This window comes from Desmodus rotundus, chromosome 9 (assembly GCF_022682495.2).
Source record: "Desmodus rotundus isolate HL8 chromosome 9, HLdesRot8A.1, whole genome shotgun sequence".
Classification (NCBI taxonomy): Eukaryota; Metazoa; Chordata; class Mammalia; order Chiroptera; family Phyllostomidae; genus Desmodus; species Desmodus rotundus.
The window spans coordinates 71,945,122-71,960,365 of record NC_071395.1 but is presented as its reverse complement, the minus strand read 5'-3'; the positions used below and the strand labels follow the sequence as shown (position 1 = coordinate 71,960,365).

General features: G+C 54.4%; 1 protein-coding gene across 3 annotated transcripts; it reads right to left on the bottom strand.

The window, feature by feature from the left end:
• Positions 1-342: 342 nt before the first annotated feature.
• On the bottom strand, positions 343-15,092 carry ZBTB4 (zinc finger and BTB domain containing 4). Of its 3 annotated transcripts, none has more exons than XM_053910506.1 (5): positions 14,934-15,092; positions 11,788-11,883; positions 7,019-7,088; positions 5,527-6,605; positions 343-4,855 (listed from the first exon to the last, which is right to left on the bottom strand). In XM_053910506.1, exons 4-5 carry the CDS (start codon positions 6,594-6,596, stop codon positions 2,920-2,922), a joined length of 3,006 nt encoding a protein of 1,001 aa, XP_053766481.1. In that variant the 5' UTR covers positions 6,597-6,605; positions 7,019-7,088; positions 11,788-11,883; positions 14,934-15,092; the 3' UTR covers positions 343-2,919. The 3 variants fall into 3 exon arrangements, with proteins under 3 accessions (XP_053766481.1, XP_045054827.2, XP_053766480.1); XM_045198892.3 differs by lacking the exon at positions 14,934-15,092 and adding an exon at positions 14,641-14,729; XM_053910505.1 differs by lacking the exon at positions 11,788-11,883.
• Positions 15,093-15,244: the final 152 nt, after the last annotated feature.

Here is a 15,244-nt window from a genome sequence, read left to right as displayed (position 1 = left end):
TTGGAGAAAGGGTTGTACCTAGTCTAAGGCAAGGCCTTTCTGGGACATGGAGATCTTGTGCCCGGCAGGCTGTGTGAACTGAACTGAGTTTAATGTTTCTGCCTAGAGGTCAGACCAAAGTCAGCTTGAACCTAGTAGCTGCAGCGATTACAATGAAGTACTACCTAGGGTCAGCAAGTCCTCACGCCTACTCAGTTACTGGAGGTTGTTGTCCTAAAAGGGAGAATAGGACTACAACTCCCCAGGATCCCTGTGGGACAAGGTCAGCATGTCCCTGTCCAGCCAGACCCACCAGACACGCAAATAATTTGCACCTGGCATCCCACTGCGGAGCACAGTTCGTTCGTTTGTCTCGTTGGTTTATTGGCCTAGAGAGTTGGACACACACACAAATGCGGAGATAAATATTGGTCAGTTTCTCTAAATCTGGGTCCTCACTACATATAGAGCTAGAGTCTGCAGAATTCTAAATCTGGCGTGCTGTGGCACAGAACCAGCGGCCTTCCCCTCCACCATCACCGTTCTTCCCAGGGAACATGGGAAAAGAGGGCGCAACCTGACAAGACTTGATAGTTTTCAAAAGATAAAACTGCAAAACCCCAAATTTCCAACATCTGAAATTCACAATATTCAAGTTCCCCACATCTTTTAATGTCCATTTTGTCACAATCTCATTTGTTGCACAGAACCACCAAATTCTGGAAACTTAGTTTTCCTAAATGGTATTTTCAAAAAAATAAATGTCTACAATCTCAGTTCTCCCAAAATAGTTTTAGAACTTTGACCTGTCCTGAAATTCAAATTCCCTGGTCCATCCTCCTCCCCTTCCATCTCCTGTGCCTTTTTGCCTCAGAGTTCAGGTTAGGGATGTAAGGGGACTGTCATCCCATCTGCCCCCGCCTCCAAGGCCTTCCTCAGTCTCTCTTGTGGTTCCGCTGTGTGTATATATATATATACTTTGTGTGTAGATATATATATATATATATATATATATGTATATATATATGTATCCTTTATTATGTACTTTTTTTCGCAGTTTTTCTAAAGTGCCAGAAACAAGATTTGTGGGAACATTTTAGTGATTTTTTTTTGAATTTTTCCCTGTTTAAAATTGTTTTTTTCCTCCCATAAAAACTGGAACTTGGTACATTCAGTAGGAAAACTCTTCACTCGGACTGTGGCCAAGACCAAGAAAAGTGCAAAGAGACAGAGGAGTAGCGAAGGAGTGACGCTCCTCCACAGTTAACATTCAGGGAGCCTGTCGGAAACGTCCCCTTCTGTATAGTCTGGGAGGCTGAGAGGAGGCAGGAGGATGCTCCTGTCCCTCCCCCCAAGGTCACCTCCCTCTAACAGCCATGATCTTGCCCTTTCAACATCTGTTGAGAGGGCAGCCATCTTGGCCCCAGAAAACAGTAGCTGGGAAAAAGCTGACATTTTGATGACAGCAACTTTTCCCTTTTTGAACTGCACTCCTCTAATTCCCATTTATCAAATTTGCTCCCCAAAACTGGCTCTCCCCTTGTGAGCTGGGTGTTTTTTTGTGGGGGAGGGAGGTGGGTGGGATGGGAAATGTTTCATCCAATCACAGAGTGGGGAGGCCCAGTTACCAGAGAATTAGGAGCAAACATTTCTTCAACTCCCCCCTGGAAGGAAACATAGGGACCCTGACCAGGGTTAACTAGTGCAAATTAGGGATTAGGGACTATTTAAGGTCCCTGCACCCCATCCCTAGGCTGGGATCTTTGGGTGTGGGGAACTGAATCAAAGATGGGGTATAAGGTGCTATTCTGGAGGGAAAGTTGGTGGGGATACCCCAGAGCCCACCAAGGGAATAGTATGGTTTCCCCAAAACCATCCGGAGTGATTGGTGAGGGAAGTGATGCTGGGGAAGGAGGGGGTAAAGGTAAGGATGGGAGGTCATGTGCAAATCTTGGGCTTACCCACCCATCCAACCCCCATTATTTTTCTGGCTATTTGGTCTAGTCTGGGAGAAACCATCAGGAAAAAATAGGGAGAAAGTAGATTCCCTTCCCCATCCCAAAAGGAGCTCCTCCCTCCTAGCCCCCAAACCTGATTTAGCCCAGAAGAGGCCATATATAGAGGCAGAAAGAGGTGTGATATACTCACCTCTTTTGCTTTGGAAGAATCTAGGGCTCACTGGATTTGGGGGTCAAGATAGAGCCAAGATTGGTGCTGCCCTGGGCTGGGGAAGAAACAGATGGGTAGCCCTCCTCCCCAACGCTTCCTTGACCTGGACTGGGAGAGGCCATCTCCAGAGTGTAGGAGGTGAGGAGGACTATGGAAGATCCAAAGGCATGGGAGCCAAGGAAGGCATGGCATCTTAACTTGAAGGAAAGAGGGACACAGAAATCCACCATTGGAAGAACGGAATCCAAAGCCAAGCTCCCAGGTGGGTGGGTGTCAGGTATCACAATGGTCTGGTCCAGGCCCTGGGCCGTGAAGAATGGAATGTGCTGGGAAGCATCTGGCCTAGGTCTTAGAGAAAGCTTCAGAATGAGGGGGGATCATTAGGTGAGAGAGATGGTTTCCCCCTAGGTATACGAATCAGGGGGGTGGGTTAGACATTCAGAGCTGGTGGGGGCCGTGAGTAGAGATTCATGTAAGTATATTGCTCAGTTGCCCCAAGGGCTGGAGAAGGGGATCGGAGCTGGCCCTGCCCCTCATGGAGGCCATTCCCTGGAGGAGAACTGAGAGGGGAACCACCAAAGATCCCTTCCCAGGAGATAGGAAAACTACAATCTCACACAAAGCAGCCTGACTCCTGAGCTCCAAGGGCCCCAAAGTTCCTGCACGAGAGTGTGGAGGGGCTCCCTAGGGGTAGGGAGGCCAGGGAGCTGGTAGTGGCGGGGGGTTCAGGGAGGGTGGCATCTGGTGAAAGGGGAGATCTGGGCCCAGAGCTCACCCCACATCTCCCTTCTGGGTTCCCTCAACCCCTGCCCATTCACCTTCTCCCTTAGGGGGTACTGGTGGAGGAAGAGTTGGAGGGGGTGGAGTTGGGGGAGTAGGGGGTACTGCTTGAGGATTGACTGCGTAGCCAAAGACCCCTGGTAGGAAAGGAAGGGCCCCCCCACCCTTCTCATCAGGTAGGACCATGTTAAGAGCAACAGGGAGAGCAGCCAAGTTGCTGAAGTTGTAAGGGTAGGCAGCAAGGAGCTGGGGGCCATAGACGAGTGGGTAGGGCTCAGGGTAGAAGGTGACTTTGGCAGCTCCTATCCCTTCCATCCGGTCCCCCTCCCCAGCCCCCACTGGCCCCTCACTCCCAGGTTTTCCCCTACCACCACCAGGTTCCCGGCCACTTCCAATCAGAGCCAGTGGAAATTCCTGCACAGGTGGGTATGCATAGGTGCCCCCTCCTGCCACCATTGGGGGCTCCTCACCCCCCGAGATGACAGGGTCCTGAAGTGATGCAGTCTCAGAAGCTTCCTCAGCAGCAGCACTCCCACCACCTGCCTCCCCGCTGGATGAAGAGACTTGCATCTCTTGGGGGGCCTCCTCCTTGACATCCCCGGGTCTGGTACCAGTGCTGCCTTTGGAGTAGGCAATGACAGGTGTGGGGGTGCCCCCAGGCCTCTCAGCAGCATGCCTCTGCCCGTGGCGGCTCAGAGCAGCTGCCGTCTTGCACACCTTGGCACAATGAGGGCAGGTGAAGCGGGTGGAAGGTCTCCGTCCAGCCCGGGAGCTGTGGGAGCCCCCACTGTGGGCCTCCTGGTGCTTTCGCAGCTTCCTCAGGGTGGCAAACGTTTGGGCACAGTCCCCACAGCGGTGCCTCCGCTCACCACAGGCACGCCCTGCAGGGCCATCAGCTGCTGGGGTCTCCTCCCAGCTCCTCTGTTCCAGCTTCTGTCTCCAGCGTGGTGGCCTGCGGCCTCTGGGCATCCCGCTGCCCCCACTGCTGCCTGCGCCTGTAGCTCCAACCTTGCGCTTGGGCTTGTATGAGTAGTAGGGCCTCCAGAGTTGGTCCTCCCCGCCAGCCTTCGATTCCTCCTCCTCCTCCTCCTCCTCATCTTCCTCTTCATCCTCCTCCTCACTCTCCTCCATATCCTCTCCACTCAGCTCCCCAGGACGCAGGTCAGTCTCTGAGATGCGGCGCTTCACAATGGCCTCCTCACCGATTCGCACAGTGATCTGACACAGTGGAGGTGGCACCTGTAGCTGAGGACCCCGGCCAGGCCCTGCAGAAGGACCCCCATCCCCACCAATCCCACCAGCTGGCTTGGCCACGTAGGTCAGAGTCCTTCCAGCCCGCAGGCTGCGGCCTTTGGCCTCCTCCGTGGCCATGGCGGGCCCTGCAGCCGTCGCTGGGCTGCCTGCTGTGGCTGGGCTGGTTGGTATGGGTGCAGGCACTGGAGGAGGAGGTGGGTACTCTCGTTTCTTGGGGGGTCTTGGTGGAGCAGTGTAAGTGATGACCGAGGCGGCTTGGGCACCCCCTGTGCTGGCCAGCCCAGCCCCCGCTGCACCACTACTACTGCCCCCGTGAACAATGACAGATGGAGCTGGGCGGGCAAAAGTGATGACAGAGGGCGGGGGGCCAGGCTCTGGGGCAGGTGGGGGTCCAGGGGGTGAGCTGGCTGGCATTGCTGTAGGGGCCGGTGTGTTGAGGCTTGGAGAAAGAGGGGCCTCAGGGGCTCCCTGGCTGTAGGTCTTGTAGGGTCGCTTGGCCGCCCGCATGGGGAGCAGGCGGTACAGCTTGAGGGTATTGAGCTTGGGCTTATAGCCTCCATTGGGTGTCTTCTCACTGGCTAGGAGGCCTGGGCTAATGCCATGGAAGGCTCGCTGGTGGGTCTTCAGGTTATAGTAAGTGACAAAGGTCTCCCAGCAGAAGATGCACTGGTACCTGGGCCAGGACAGAGGGAACAGGGCAAGGATAGAGCCAGTTGAGTCAGGGGCCCTGAAGCCAGGGCCTCGGCTTCCCACACCCTCTACTCCCCTCCGCTCAGATCTAGAACTTGCTCAGCCACTTGCTCACCCTCCTTTCGTGCTGCTTGTCCCACCCTGCCAGCCTCAGGAGAAACACCAGTCCTAGCTCAGTGGCCCCCAATTCAGCTGTGAGACGCTGGGCCTCAGCTGTTGCTCTGTGAATTGGGAATAATTACACATCTTGCCTAACTCACAAAGCCTTCTTTTGAAGCTCAAATGACAGAATGCGGGAATGTCTTATGAACAGGGACACGTTATAGAAATACGTATTATAACTACTGGTGGGCATGCCTGCACTCCGCATAGTTTTTTTCCTATGAGGGCAACATTCTCCTTCCTCCTCTGTCTTCTCCATAGCACCAAGCCAGGATGTAGCACCTAGAGGTGCTAATGAGCATCAGCAGAAGGAGCTGGGGCTGAAGAGAGACAGTGGGGTAAGTGAGGAGCAGGTAGGCGGGGCCAGTGGTGAGCAGGAGTCTCAGAATGACTGCCCAGGCTCCACACTCTGCCCGCTCCCTCCTTGTCCATGTGGTGCCTGAGTGCTGACTGTTGACTCCACTGCCCTCACCCACCCCCCAGGACACTTACCTGCGCTCCCCGGTGTGCCACACCTCATGCTTGGTGCGGTACTCAGCCAGGGCGAACACCTTCTCACAGTAGCGGCAGGGGTACTTCCTCCGCCAGGAGTGTACATTGCTGTGCCGCTTCAGGCTGGACAGGGTCACGTAGGAACGCTCACAGGCCGCGCACACATACAGCACATGGCCGCCCACCACCTTCACCAGGTGCTCTGGGCCACCTCTGAAGCCCACTGTGGGGGGCAGAGCTGAGGCATCCACTCCTGTGGGGCCACTTGGGCCAGAGCTCCCGGCTCCCAGCCCTGCAGAACCCCTAGTGCTGCCACCCCTACGACACTGTGCTTCATGGGTCTGCAGCCTCTTGGGATGGATGAAGCTTTTTCCACATCGGGGACAGGGGAGGGGCCGTCGGGGCAGAGGGGGCTGTGAGTCAGGGGCCTGGGCCTCAGCCCTGTCACTCTCCCAGTCCCCAGTTGGCCTAGGCCCAGATCCAAAGCTGTCCTCTTCGGGCTGTGAGGTGGCCATGGGGGCTGGGGCAGGAGGTACCCAGGCATCACCTCCCTCCCCCAGGCCCTGTAGGCGGGAGATGCCCAGACGCCGCCCCAGAGCTCCAATCTCTGCCACAGCTGCCCCATCCCCTCCACCGTCAGGTAGTGCAAGCCGGGCACTATAGATGAAGTTGAGGACATCAGAGAAGGCAGCTGCTGGAACCCCTGGCAGCTCTAGAACCCGGGGTGGGGATGAAGCCAGGGGTGAGGCTGGAGGGGGAGAAGAAGAGGAAGAAGAAGAGGAGGAGGAAGAGGAAGAAGAGGAGGAGGAGGAAGAGGAGGCAGCTGTGGTGGTAGCAGGGTTTGGGGCTGAGCCCCCAATAACTGGTGGGAGGGGAAGTGGAGCTGAAGCAAGCAGGGCCTCTCTGAAGAAGGGACTAGAAGCAGCCAGGACGCTGCGGTGAGCAGGGAACTTGGTATCTCCGGCTATGAGGGTGACGTCACAGAAGAGGCCACGGAGCCGCTGCTCATTGAGCTGGCGCAGGACAGCGGGGGCATGGGATGGGTCCGTCACCTCTGCTGGGGGGGGCATGGCGCCAGCCTAGACAGAGGAGAAGAGGCCAGGGGAGGATCTCAGAGGCTGGGCAGAGGGCAGGGCCCTCTAAAATCAGGGAGGTGTTGGTCAGAAACTAGTGGAAGACTAACTTCTGATCATAGAAGTCAGGGGTTCACCTTAGCCACCCACATCTGGCCAGCATCCAACACCAGTATGTCAAACACCTGGGGCTGGAAGATGCCAGGAGTACCTCAGGTCTTGATGAAGGTCAAAGGTTAAAATGTCCAAAGTCACAGACTAGAGAAGTAATGGACACTCTCTCCCACTGCGAGAAGGAAGCCCCCACTATTACTGATGGCCTTTTCACAAGACTCCCCAGGCTAGACAAAATGGCTGCCCTTGCTGGCCTGCTGCCTCAGGTCCAGTGTTTCCCAGCTGCAGACCTCTCACCATCTCACCTGAGAGCACAGCCAACATGGAGCAGAAGGGGGGTGGCTCAGCAAGTCCCTTCTGCCGGGCCTCTTCCCTCTGTGAAGAAACAGAAACCATGTCCTCAGTCTGGGAGCTGGGGCGCAATATAGCGCTCAGGCTCAGAGAGCACTCTCGGGCCGCTCTGCAGACCCTGGGCCTCCCAGGAGCCTCTTGTCAGGTTATGTGCTTAGCCACATCCACTTGGACCTAGGAGGTCACACACATTATTGCAGCCTTGTTCTGCTGGCCCCCAGAAGCACAGGAACAAGATAATTTGCATATTCCCAATTCACCTCAAATCATACAGCGGGTTAGTTCAGTCCTACAGGTCCAGGGAAGCCTCTCGGATCACTCTTCAGTCCCTTTGGCCCAGTCTTGGAGCTCAAAGGAAACCAAACATTTGCGTATTGTCTTTTTTTATAATGGTCTCATTTACATATCAAAATAGATTTGCTTGAGATTTTTTATTGCACTGAGCTGCTAGATATTCAAATTAGGAGAGGACTTCCTCTCACATGTGCCAGCCCCATAAATCTTTGTGGGGATTTCTGGCCCAGCTGCCAGGAGACCACCAAAGACCACAATTCATACACAACGCTACCAGATCCGGGGGGAAGAAACTTGGATCTCACTCCTTACTCTGACAGCTGGGGGCTTTAGGACTTTGCCTTAAAAATGGGGGATGAAACACAACCCCTGTCTCACCTCTTCCTGGGAGGCTCTTCCAAAAGGAATAGTAGGCAACCCAAACACGAGCTGTGGCGGTCACCACACAGGAGGCACCTCACTGCCGCTCTCCCCCGTGGGCACAGCCAGGGCTGTGGGGTCACATTTTTCAGTTGAAGATCTGAGTTTAAGAGTCATATGGTGACTTAGCCAAAGTCACATTGAGCTGATAATAACAGGTGGGGTCTGTTCACAGAGATGGGCCTGCTGACCTGAGAGCAGAGCTCTTGGCCCCTCTCATCCACCGTCCACGAGGCCCAGGAGCGCTCTCCTTCTGAATGATCTGGGTCACACATGTTCTCTGAGGGGTCTGGCATCAAGCATTCCTCATACAATCCCCCCTCCCGCCAAGAAACCTTTTCCTATTTAGTAATCATACTATCTAGATTAAAAGACCTTTCTTCCACAGTTCATTTCAATTTCCCAAAAGGTTACTCTGACTCCTCTCCTGGAAAAGCAGGGAAGTGATAAACAGGGGTGATAATGCAAAACTTCAACAGTCCCAGGCCAGGCGCATGCCCAGGTCTGCGCTCCCCTGTCATTTGCTGGATTGCAGGTGGGTCTGCTTGTGAAGTGAGGAAACAGAGCACTCCCTTCTGTGACAGCCGCCAGCCCACTGGGACCCCCACGAGTCAGTGCTTTACTTGCATTACCTCATTTACTCCTTTCCTCTTCACTACCCTAAAAGGTAGCAGTTCACTTCCCCGTTTTACTTTAAAGATTTTATTTTTAGAGAGGGGAAGGGAGGGAGAGAGACATCGATCCGTCGCCTCCCACATGCACCCCAACCAGGGACTCGTCCCACAACCCAGGCATGTGCCCTGACCAGGTATGTGCCCTTCACTTTGCCAGACAAAGCCCAGCCAGCTGAGCCACACCGGGTCAGGGCGGCTTCCCCATTCTCAAGTGACTGACTGAGGCTCAGGTGCTAGGTAGCTCACCCAAGAATATGTGACCAGTTAGTACCAGGGCTGGGTTCTGATCCCAGGATCATCAAAGTGAAGGGCTTGGTTACAGCTATATTATGATATAATAGGAATATGTATATTTATATATATTTGGTCTTCATCTCCAAAATGGACACAGAGCTCCTAAAACTCTTAAAATTTGCTCAGTGATGAGTCTTAAGAGCATCTTCTAATAGTTGGTCTTTGAGCCTGGTTCCTGACACCAAGCTCCTACATAAATCCCTTGGTATTTCCTGGGTGAGAGGAGCATCCTTCGTTCTAATGAGGTGACTGCTGGTGGACCCCTGGATAAAGGCTGGTCACAAGACCAAGCCATGATTAGAAACTTGGAACTTCCAGCCCCACCGACCCCCAACTTGGGCAGGGGAGAGGGACTAGAGACTGGGTTAATGATCGATCGTGCCTACGTGAGGAAGCCTCCATAAAAATCCCTAAACTGTGGGGTCGACAGAGCTTCCAGGTTGACAACCATACCCACATGCTGGGAAGGTGGTGCATCCCAGCTCTGTGGAGACAAGCTCCTATGCTCAGGATCCTTCTAGACCTTGTCCTATGTACCTCTTCATTGGCTATTTTTGTATTATCATATTTTTTGTTATATAATCAGTAAACATAAGTGTTTCCCCCAGTTCTGTGAGCCATTCTAGCAAATTATCAAATCTGAGGGAGGGGTCGTGGTCAACCCCAATTTATAGCTGATCAGTCAGAAGTACAGAAGGCTTGGATTTGCAACTGAAGTGGGGGCAGTCATGTGGGACTAAGCCCTTATACTGTGGGATGTGACATTGTCTTCAGGTGGTGACAGAGCTGAATTGAATTATAGGTCACCCAGCTGGTGTCAGAGAATTGGAAGTATGAATACAGTATTTAGAAAAACAGGTGTTTTTCTTTCAACGGTGCCAATGAGCGCCCCGACTAGCCTATAGGTTAAAAACACAGGAAGGGGGAAGGGCGCTTCTTCTAGGAAGTAGCAACCCTGCACAGGTGGGCAAAGCAAAGGTTCGATTCCAGTCCCCACACACCCTCTCGGCCAGGCCTGCCCACCTGCACAACCATACAGGCATGATGCCTGCTGAGGGATGGCTGTGTGCTGACTGCCAAGATACCTGGATAAGGCCTATTGAGGCTTCTTAGACCCAAAGAAGTCCAAAGCTGGCCTGGCCCTTAGACATCACCTAGAATCCTCATAATCACGGTACTTGTATCTGCCATTTATGAAATACTTATGATGTACCCAGTATAGAGCTAAGCATTTTGTCTGCATGATCTCATTTCAATACTCAAAAAGGAATATTGTGCCCTGGCTGGTGTGGCTCAGTGGATTGAGCCTTGGCCTGCGAACGGAAAGGTCAACGGGTTCAGTTCCCAGTCAGGGCACATGCCTGGGTTGCAGGCCAGGCCCCCAGTTGGAGGCGTGTGACAGGGAACTGATCGATCTGTTTCTCCCCTCTTTCTCCTTCCCTTCCCCTCTCTCTAAAAAATAAAATCTTAAAAAAAAAAAAAAAAAGGGACCATAGTGAGGCAGGGTCTATCATCAACCCCACTGGACAGATGAGGAAACTGAGGCTTTAAATACTCTAAACTCTTCACTTTCAGGTGTAGAGGACACAGTGGCGGGGTGATTTGCCCCTGGTCTCATTGCTAACCAAGTAGGGTTTAAACCCAACTCTCCTGAGTTCAACTGCCCCACCACTGGCCACTACCCTACAAGGGCTTATGAGAGATGGAGAAGACACTAGCTATGTGACCCTGGGCAAGTTACTCAACCTCTCTGTCCCTTAGTTTTGCTGTCTACGAGGGGAAAATAATGAAAAGTTCCCGCTTTGCAGGGTCATCATGAAGAATAAGTGAGCTCATAACTGGTGGGACCTGGAAGAGTGCCTGGCACACAGTAAATGCTCAGTAAGTGCTAGCTCGTATCATCTTGGAACTCAGTCCCGGAAAATGGTGGGGGGAAGTGGTGAAGAAAAAGAGGCAGAAATCAGGCTTCACGGTAGGTTTGGTGGCTCTGTGGTTTTTAGTTTTTTATTTGTTTTTACTGTTTCCCTACTCTTGACTGGCCATGTGATCTCCGAGGTGTTACTGAGGCGGGGATTCGAGCACTGACACCAGACACACGGCACCTCTTGCTGTTCCCTCTGCCTGGAATGTTCTTTTCTCATATAGCCTCATGCCTTGCTGCTCCACCTCCTCTAAGCCTGGACTCGAAAGTCACCTCCCCCCACCCCAGGCCTGCCCAGGCCATTGCCTGTCTCCCCAAACTTACTATTCCTCTCCCCTGCCTTATTTTTCTCCTTAGCACGTAGTAAAACATATTGTTCATTTATCTCTAGAATGTAACCTCGGAGGGAGGGAGAGATTTTTGTTTGCTTTGTTCACTGCTATCCCCAGTGCTTAGAACAGTGCCTGATACGTAATGGGAGACTTTTTATTTATTTTTTCTAATTCAGTGAACGCTTGAACCTGCCTTGTTCAAAGTCTGCCCTCAGAGCTGGCCAGGAGCTGGGATGATGAGTGTAACTTGACCACTTCTGGGGCACTCATACCTTACCTGTTATCCTTGCAGGGCTTTACATGCATTGCCTCATTTAATGATTTCCCCCAAAGGACCACCCAAGTTAGTACTGGTATTATCCCAATTTTACCAATAAGGAAACTGAGGCTCACAGAGGGGTGGATATACCTTGCTCAAGGTCACACAGCTTGTGAGCAGCAGAGTCAAAATTCAAATCCCTGCCTGCGTGAATCCAGATGCTGAGTCTCCCTCTGCCATACTGCTGGATCCTGCCCTGAAGGGGCCCAGGGCCAGCCAGCGTGTTGCAGAAATCACCACACCAGGTCTCACGTGCTAAATGCTGACTGCGTCACGTCTGACTCTCCTTTCCCTCGCTCCCCACATCCAGCAGTCACCAAGTCCGGTCAAATCTGCAGCCCAGTTTGGGAATGGCTCTGGAAGCCTTCCCTTCGACCCACCTCTGGCCCCCAAACTAGCGCAGGGCCTTGTTAACACTCACACGGTCTAAGGCCATAGCCTCCCAGCTATTTCCCTGCCTCATGCTTACCATCCAGCCGTCCTCTCGCTGAAGGTCAATGTCCTCAGTGCAGCTCAGGTGGTATTACTCCCAGTCTCAGAATCCTTCACTGGTCCCCACTCACTTCTAAATAAAGTCCAAATTCCTCAGCCAGGCATTCAAGGGTCTAGTTCCAATCTTCCTTTCTAATCTTGCCGGTGTTAGTCTCCCTTCAAGCACCCAGTGCACTATCCAACCTCAACGCATCCTGTGCCTCCATGCCCGTGCCTATGCTGGTGCCCCTGTCAGAAATATAACCTGTCCCCCACCTCTTCCCCAAAGCCCTCCAAAGTGTTAAGATCAAACTCAAATGCCATCTCCCTCTTGGCCCTCTGTGATCCACAGCACAAGGGCAATCTTTCCTTCACCTGACCCATCAGCGTTTTTTGCCTCTGTGGCCAGCAACCGGCAGCAGATACTAGCTCATTCCCCAGGCTAGGATTCCCTGAGTTACTAGGCCCATGGGTCTTCTAGAATGGAATGGTGCAGGTGTTAAGTTACACAGAAATTAGGGAGAAGTGCGTGCACAGAGTGGCCCACAGAAAACGTCAGAAGGGCAGCAGACGACAGCATAGAAGAGCACAGGATCTGGAACCTGACTTCCTGAGTTCAAATCTAGCTTTACCTCTTACTGAGCGGCTTTAGGCAAATCACTTCTCTGGGCCTCAGCTGTCTCATCTGAAGAAGAGAGGTAATTAGAATACCTGCTTCCATGGGGCACTGTGAAGACTAAATGAGCGATCATACGTAAAAGCTGAGAACAGTGCCTGGGTACACAGTAAGCATTAAGTGTTTACTGCTCTTGTTACTAGCCCAGCACCGACAGCGGCTCAGCGCTGGCAGACGGCTGACAGTTGCTGGCACAGGCATAGTAGTCCCTGAGCTGTAGCGACTTTCCAGGTGTATTTCCCAGGTGCTACTTGCTTACAACCCTGTTGGAAGATAGGCAGGGCAGGCAATTCACCCGGTTTTACAGATCAAGAACTGAGGCTCACTCAGGGAAAGTTCCAGAGAGGAAGTGGTAGGGCTAGAACTGCCCAGTTCTAGTCTAGACCCCCTTCCCCTCAGCCAGCCAGGGGGTGCACCTGTTGTACAGGCCTCTCACAGCACCTAGCAACCCCTCCGTGCAGGAGGCCCAGCCGTAGTGCCTTCCCACCCCCCATGCATGTCCACCCTCCTGGCCAGGCTAGGCGCAGTATCCAGTGGTGTGCATATTTGGAACACACACACACACAGATTTACAGAAGGGCCCAGGCCCCAAAGGTACGGAAAACCTGCTCTGAGGAATCTGCCTAGTGAGCGAATTTAGACCCTTCCACAGTCACAGGAGCTGCCCAGTGTGCGTCACAGAAGAGATGGAAAAGCAGAGATACTGGCAAGGGGGGGGCGAGAGAGGGCGAAGCAGGAGGAGGAGGCTGAAAACTTCGTGTTTCTTTTTTCCATTTCAGTGACAAGAGTCACACCCGACCTTTACGTAAACATGACCAAGGAGCCACTCTGTCCAAGCTCAGTTTCCTTGCAGCCGCCAGGCCTCTCCTCCCAGTGACCCTGAACGCGCCGGTCAGGCCAGTGAGAGGCAAGCTCGCAGACCCTGCACAAAGACTAGCTGGGCCACCCAGACGACACCCAAGCCTCCCGCCTGCTGCCCTTGCTCTGCCCCATATTTATCTCCCTGCCTTCTTCCTAACATAGCCCCACAGGAGCCCCACAAGGCCACTTAAACACACAAAAGGCAGGCACGCACACACAGTCTGCGGCTGATCTCTCGACGCTGAGGCCCACATGTCCTTGTCACGCCACCTCCCTCCCCACAGTGTTTTCTGAGCAGCTCGCCTCCGAGCCCAACAGCACGGACAGGCTCCCCACAAACAATGTCACAAAAGAATTCCTCAGAGAATGTTGCACACACACAACCTTCCCCTCACTAGGCTCCCCACAATCCCATAAACACAATCTCATATCCCACCCAGAGCGCCTCACACCAGTACCAGTGGCTCCACAAGTACCTGAGACACACCCTATGGTTTTTCAAGTCCCTCATGATAGGTGGTACCTGAGTTCTAGACATGCAAACACCCCCCCGCCCCATGCAACTTCCTCATCACATAGACACAGGAACCCTTCCAGCGGGGCCATGCTCTTCAAGACTGGACCATGTCTCAGAAGCACAGAAATGAGACCCAGAAGTGATGCCTTCCAACTCAAAGGTAAACAACCGACCCCTCCAAACAGGCACATACACCCTGCACTCTGGTACCGTCCAGAGCACTTACACCAGCTACCTATGCAGAAAACAACAGTTCATAAATAGTTCACACGTACAGTCGGTAGAAGAAAACACATACTGGTATAAAACATGCCTAAAACCCCACATCTAACAACTCTGCATGTATTGTACCTTGCTTGGAATGTGGACCTGTCACCCAAAGCCACAGGGCCACATGTTGTAATTCTGCCCCACAACACTGGCACCCCACCACCTGGCTTTCTGTCCCCATGGCCCAGCGAGGGCCCTACGCAGACCCCTGGCTGCCAGACCAGCAAACAGTGCTGCCCAGGAGAGGTTTACCTTGTCCCACAACACAGTAGGAGGCACACAATCTCCAGGACTCACAGCCACAACCCTGCCCCGACGGCGCAGCGGCTCCGGGGCCCCTGCTGCTCCTGCGCACCCGGTACACCCTAACTCTGGGGCGCTCACCGGCCCACCCCTCCCCCTCTCTGCCTGGCTCCTACGCCATCGCCCTCCCAGCAGCTAGCAGCGCCGGCCTGGCCTCACACCCGCCCAACCCTACCCCCAACCTGCCCCAGAAGAGGAGGGGGACCTTCGGCTGCAGAATTAACCTTTCAAAAGGGGAGTGAGGAGGCCCATTCCCCGGCCCCCTGCGATCGCACCTCCCCCGGCCGCCGCCGGGTCGGACGCGGTACCGGGGCCCCTTAGTCTCCCCGCAGCGCCGTGCGCGCCTGGGGGCGGAGCCAGGCCCAGCCCACGACCCTTGAGCCCCCAGGTCAACCCCAAAGGGTAGCGGTCGGGCGCGGGGCGCGACCCGGGCCCCCGCGGGCACCGGGCAGCGGGGAGGGGGCCCGGCTGTTGGCTCCGGTCCGCCCTGGCCCTGCCCGGTTCGCCCGGGGCCCACCTGACTGCGATGGCGCCGCGTCCGCCAGGCCCGGCTCATCACCGTGGCCGCCCCCGGCCGCTCCTGTTTCGCCCGCCTCCAGCTCCGGCTCCGGCTCCGGCTCCGGCCCCCCCAGCGCCCGGCCCCGGCCCGGCCCCGCAGCCGCCGCCGCCGCTGACATCATCGGCTCCCCCCCCCACCCCCGGTCCTACCCCCACCCCCACCCCCGGAAACAGGCCCCCCCAGCGCCGCCGCCGCGGAGAGAAGGCCGGCGTAGCGCAACAGACACCGACACAAGGCTCCGAGCTCGGGTTGGGGCGAGCGCACCCGAC

Coding starts and splice junctions, on each gene's coding strand:
- ZBTB4 (XM_053910506.1), bottom strand. CDS start 6,596: ATGCCCCCCCCAGCAGAGGTGACGGACCCATCCCATGCCCCCGCTGTC. Junction 4,856..5,526: donor TGGCACACCGGGGAGCGCAG/GTAAGTGTCCTG, acceptor GTCCTGGCCCAG/GTACCAGTGCATCTTCTGCT.